The sequence below is a fragment of the Galeopterus variegatus genome, unplaced genomic scaffold (genome assembly GCF_000696425.1).
Source record: "Galeopterus variegatus unplaced genomic scaffold, G_variegatus-3.0.2 Scaffold12779, whole genome shotgun sequence".
Taxonomy (NCBI): domain Eukaryota; kingdom Metazoa; phylum Chordata; class Mammalia; order Dermoptera; family Cynocephalidae; genus Galeopterus; species Galeopterus variegatus.
Window position 1 is genome coordinate 21,498 of NW_007738890.1, and position 5,497 is coordinate 26,994.

Here is a 5,497-nt window from a genome sequence, read left to right on the forward strand (position 1 = left end):
TTTTTTTTTTAATTCTTTTTTTTTTGGCGCTGGCAGGTATGGGGATAAACCCTTGACCCTGTCATTACAAGGTTGTGCTTTAATCAGCTGAGTCAATTCGGCAGCGTTTTTGAATATTTTCAATCCACAGTTGGTTCAATCAGCAGATGCAGAACCTGTGGATACAGAGGGCTGATTGTATGTGCTTGGCAGTATTTTAGGCAGTTGACATATGGCAGTGAACAAACTACAGAAGTCCCTATTCTAATGGAGCTTCTGTTCCAATGGGAGAAAGAAAATAAACAAATATGACATCACACAGAGAAGTATCACCACAAATCCTATAAAGGAAAATGAACAGAGTAAGGGTATATTTCCATTAATACCAACATAAGCTCTAGAGAACCACCAATGATGAGGTCTTAAGAACCTATCCTTATTGATAAGTAACTTTTGGATTAGAAAGTGTGATTGTATGAGCGCAAAGAATGACAGCAGAAAACACACACACTCCTTGAATTGAAGGAGACACATCAAAAAGTATTAACAAAAGAAGCAAACCAAAGACCAAAACAGACACCAAAATTCTTTGAACACACTTAAGAATGTGTCCCTGAAAATTAAATTTTAAATAAGTACAGCAACAGATAGTCCTTCCATCAATCAGAACCAAGGGGGCCTCTTTTGAGTCAAGATACAACATTCCTAAGGGGCTGCTGTAGCCTTAAATGAAAGAATAACTTTGCTTATTCATATTACAGAGATACAGCTGGCTATCTAGGCTACTGTCTAGATTTAAAAGTAGTACTGGGTAATGGTTAAGAGCTTCAAGTGGCAGAGGCACCTGGGGGTCACCGACACTTTCAGTTGTCTCTGCCAATTATTAGCTGTGTGGCCTTGAACAACTCAACCTGTCTGTGAGGAATTGGAAGAAACTGTAAAGTGAGAATAACTGTATCTGCCTCAGAGGGTTGCTGTGAGGACTCCTGTGTGTCCAGAACATAGTAAGCAATTTTACTACAAAGAAAACATTCAACAGTACCATCTTTGAAAATGTTCAACAGTGCCACCTTTGAATATTCAAAACATGTCACCTTTTAGCCAAAGGCCAAGAGCAGATTAGTAATCAGAGTTGAAGACAAAATAAACAAAAGCAAATAGTCAAGTCATATACTCCCAATTTTCTGGGTAATTCAAGACTGACACCTTGACTTCTTCATAAAGAGGTACTTACTAAAACAGGTTTCTAGGAGATAGCTAGAATTGCTTAGCGAAAAAAATAGTACGAGGCTAGAAGTTAGGACATTGAATTTCTAGTCCTGATATAGTCCTTTCTGTTTGACTACTAGCAATTTACTTAACCTTTTTATTCACATATCCAGAAAAATACTTATCATATTTTGCTGTAATTTCTCTCCATCTATTTATCTCCCCTGTTCTCCAATCCTTAAGTTGACAACATCTCTGGAATTAGATCCATACCTCCAACATCTTTGCACCTCCACAGCCTAGCCCACAGTAAGTCCCCAATAAATAATGGATAAACTGGTGTTACCAACGGGTCAGGCTCAGCTTGCCCTCTCGCCTTAAACAAATAACCTGAAACTCCAAAAGTTGATGCAAGGATTGGAAGGTTTATTCAGATTACTGGCACTCAACTAAATGTCTAACCAAACAAAGAGAAAAGAAGAGCAGTGGGGTCCAGTTTAGCCTAGTCCTAATCGGCGGGACCAATTCCATTAACAGTAATTGATAAAAGCAGTTCTCCCCACTGTTTTCTGCATAAAGAAAAGTATCGACTAGATTTAAATCAGAAAAACAAAGCACAGCCGGGAGCCCTCCAGGGTGCACCTATACAGACGTGGGTACAATTCAAGCAAACAGAAGAGGGCTCAGAAAATCTGAGAAAGATAAAGAGAATAAAGCACTGCCTTGTCAGAATTTAGGCCAGGGACTCCAGGAGAGATCTACCAGCAGCAGAGACATGGGAGCAAAATAGTCCCAGTGGCCACTTGCCTCTTGCAGCTAGAGTCTTTTCTGGTGTCCAAAGCTTTCCAATTTTTACCAGTGATTAAATTAGCCTCTCGGATTCCAAAATCATAGAAATGAACGATGTACCCGAATAGTAAAGCAAACAAGGCTTTATTAAAAGAGGAGATAGACTTATGCATAGGTGGGGGTAGCGACAGTAAACCTAGCCCAAGGGGAGCTGTTCAGGGTCTTTTACAAGGAAAGGAGTTAAGGGGTGGCAGGCCAGCGTCACTGGAGGCGGTCTGTTCTGTTCTTCCTAGTTGCATCATGGGCGCATGCTCAGTAGGCAGTGGTGTTCATCACTGTCACCCCAAGAGGGTCATTGTAGCAGTCACCTTGATGCTTTGTGCACAGGTGGGAATTCCTAAAGGGATCTTAAGGTTAACCTGTAATTTTTATAATTATAGTAAACAAGCCTTGGGGAGGGGTTTTGCAACTCAGTAAATATCTGTTTCTGCTCTCATCTCAGTCTATTTTGTCAGGGCAGCCCATGGGGTAATTATTTGCTCCGTGGGGTCTCATGACTGAGGAGAGGGAAAGTCACAAAGTGTCCTCTGCAGGGAAAATGGAGTCAGTTTGGTTCGCAGGCCCAGCCTTACTGTTTCACTGGTATCACTTTCCTTATCTGTGAGGGGCTTATCTTGATCCAGCACTAATATTTTGTGAAATTCCAGGACAGGAACGCAGTGAAAGAGCGAGCTGTTCTTCCATTAGATCCTGACTACCTACACTGGCTGTCAATCTACGGCAGCGACCCTTACAGACACAATCAACGACTCCTGTGACCGTATGCAGAAATGTCAGCTTTGTTCGTGCCCTGAGTCTGACTCGTCAATTAACCCAGAGATCGGAGGACAGACAGCCGGCGCTGGAATGTTTACCTCTGCTGCCGGGAATCAAATTCGACCTTCCCCCGCCCGCCCCCTCCGGCGGTCTCTCCGCGCGCGGTGTCTCACTTTGTGGCCGCCGCATGCCTCGGGCTCCAGATGTACAGCGAACCCAAAGAGGACTTGCTCGTAGCAACCCGCGACGAGCTCCATCCAGCAGCGAACGTGTCTCTTCCGCGTGCCCGGATCAGTCTAGAGACGACTAAACCGGATACGAAAGGAGGGGTCCTTTGTGAGTCGGCGCTCACGTTATACGTCATCGTCTCAGGGCTGCCTTTTAGGTGCCTGTATCCATGGAAACGGTTTCGACGCTTGGAGATCACGTGAACCATCCAAGCGGAGACTAAGGAAGGACGCCACACGCCAAGTTTCTCAATGCAAGGAGAAAAACACAGGGACAAGCGGGCATATTCCAGGATGCTGTGAGCAAGGCTCGTCTGAGGGGAGTGGGCGGGACATCCTCCGCGGAAGCCCCTCCCTTCCGGGATGTCTCAGGACGGGGCGGGCCCGGGGCGGGGCCGGGGGCGCGAGGGGACTGCGGCGGTTCCCGCTGGCACTGTGGTGCCGCTAGTCAGTGTTGTGGGCTGTGATACGAAGGGTAAGAGCTGGGGTTCCTTTTTGTGCAGGAAGCAGTGGAACGAGCCTTGCTGTCGTAACAGGGCAAGGAGGGGTGGGATTTAGGGTTCACGGTTGCCGGAGCCGGCGGGGTCAGCCCCCGGGACCGCAGCGACAGGCTTGGATTGTGCGAGGCTGAGGTCCGGGTGATGTAACGCTTGGTGAGCGTTCTGGAAGGAAATCTCACGTTTATTCCAGTTTCACCACTTCCCCTTCCCTTTTAGGTGCAAAGTCATTCACCGTCTTGTAGCAATTCCTTCACTTTGTGCTAGTTGACTTCATTATGTTACACAAAGTCCCAAATTATTTTACTTTTTAAATTATTTTCTGTTCACTGTTAATTAACCATTTCCACGAGAAAACCACTGAGGTCAGAGGAGTGTGCAGTGGGTGTCCCCTTGGCATGGGACAAAGAATCACTGAGCAGGACATTTCTTTGAAGTCTCGTATTTTATCTTAAAAAATAAGGCTTTTGGCATTTTGCTCCATGACATATCAGTTCATTTTAATGCAAAAGTAATATTCTGTCATCCAAAAAGACAAAGAAACTGAATAAAACTGTTTCAAATTCCCATGCTTTATGTATTCTATTGCTTCTGGAATGTCTCTGGTACCCTGCCTCTTTACCCAAGGGAAATCTCAACTGCTCTTGCATTGGTACTTGTTTAATATGTTTTTGAAATTAATATTAACTTACCACTATATAACAGGGCAATTACTATATTCAGTATCTGTTACCAGACTGTCACGCTTCTACCTTCTTAAATATTTGCCGTCTTTTAGAGAAGAACCTTGTGGCTTGAAAAAGTCTTTTGGTCCAACCAAGAATCTTAGAATATATAATAAAAACCATAGTGTAAGCACCGTAATATAACTCATAGTGGTTTTACTTTTTTTCAACTGTTAGAAATTAGTGGGATCAATCAGAGCTCAGAGGACTTAGAGAACATCTAGTCCCGATAATATTAATCTGGGGGCTTTATGGATAAGTTTCAAGGGTTTTGAATCCCCTGAAACTGTATGCAAAATTGTGGATGTACATTTTTGGAAGAGAATTGACAAAATTTATTTGTTTTTAAAGAGATTAGTGCCTTGTTAAGGTTCAAATGCACTAATTCAGTTTTACGTTATAAATGCTGAAATATGCCCAGAAAAGTGCCTTTTTCAAGACCACACAGCTAAGTAATAGTAAAGTCATTACTGCTGCTGTTTTTTATGTTTCCTTGGCCTTGACCATTCTCATTAACAGAGAAGAAAGAAGCAGCATTTTATTTCATTCATGGTCACGGCAGTAGTTTCCTAACTTGCTCAGGTTGTGGATTTTCACTGTCTGAAGAGAAACATATAATACAGAATTATACACCCGTTCAACTAGATTTGAACTGAGCATACTTCCTGTAAATCCTCTTTCCAAACACAGGATGTAAAAAGCCATTTAATATCATTTTGTGAAAACCGTACTTGCCAAGAAACATCCAATTGTTAAGTTCATTAATCAACACTAAAGCACACTGATTTTTTTTTGTAGTTTTGCTTTAAATTATTGATTGAAAAGCTTTTTGCACTTGAGCCATGCATTGATTTACTCATTCGTTCAACAGATATTTCTTAAGTGCCTAGCTTTGTTTGGTTTGCTAAAGAAACAGCTAGTTGGGTTTTTTTGGGTTTTTTTGTTTTGTTTTTTTTGAGAAGTGGGGAAGGTTGTGGTAAGGCTAAGAGCAGGATACAGTGGGGAAAAAAATCAGCCCTGTTAGGAATATCAGGAGAGTCTAACATTCCTGCTCAATTACCCTCCTTTCTCAATGTGATAGGAGGCAACTCTGTTGAATTCTAGGACTACAGGGGCTGGATGTGGTTGTATCCCCAGAACTTTTGTTTTCTATTTTCCAGAACTAAGGGAAGCAGAAATAGCTTCCTTTGGATACTGTCCTATAGTCTCCCCTGATATAAAGTTGCTTCACCTGCTTCTAGGGAGGTGAAGGTGA

At 42.8% G+C, this 5,497-nt stretch overlaps 1 protein-coding gene across 3 annotated transcripts in view; it reads right to left on the reverse strand.

The window, feature by feature from the left end:
- The window catches only part of PAK1IP1 (PAK1 interacting protein 1), an 11,398-nt gene extending 8,322 nt beyond the window's left edge, over positions 1-3,076 (reverse strand). For all 3 annotated transcript variants that reach the window (XM_008563183.1, XM_008563181.1, XM_008563182.1), the window contains exon 1: positions 2,967-3,076. In XM_008563183.1, coding sequence (XP_008561405.1) covers positions 2,967-3,050 — 84 coding nt within the window. In that variant the 5' untranslated portion in view covers positions 3,051-3,076. The remainder of the gene's footprint in view (positions 1-2,966) is intronic.
- Positions 3,077-5,497: the final 2,421 nt, after the last annotated feature.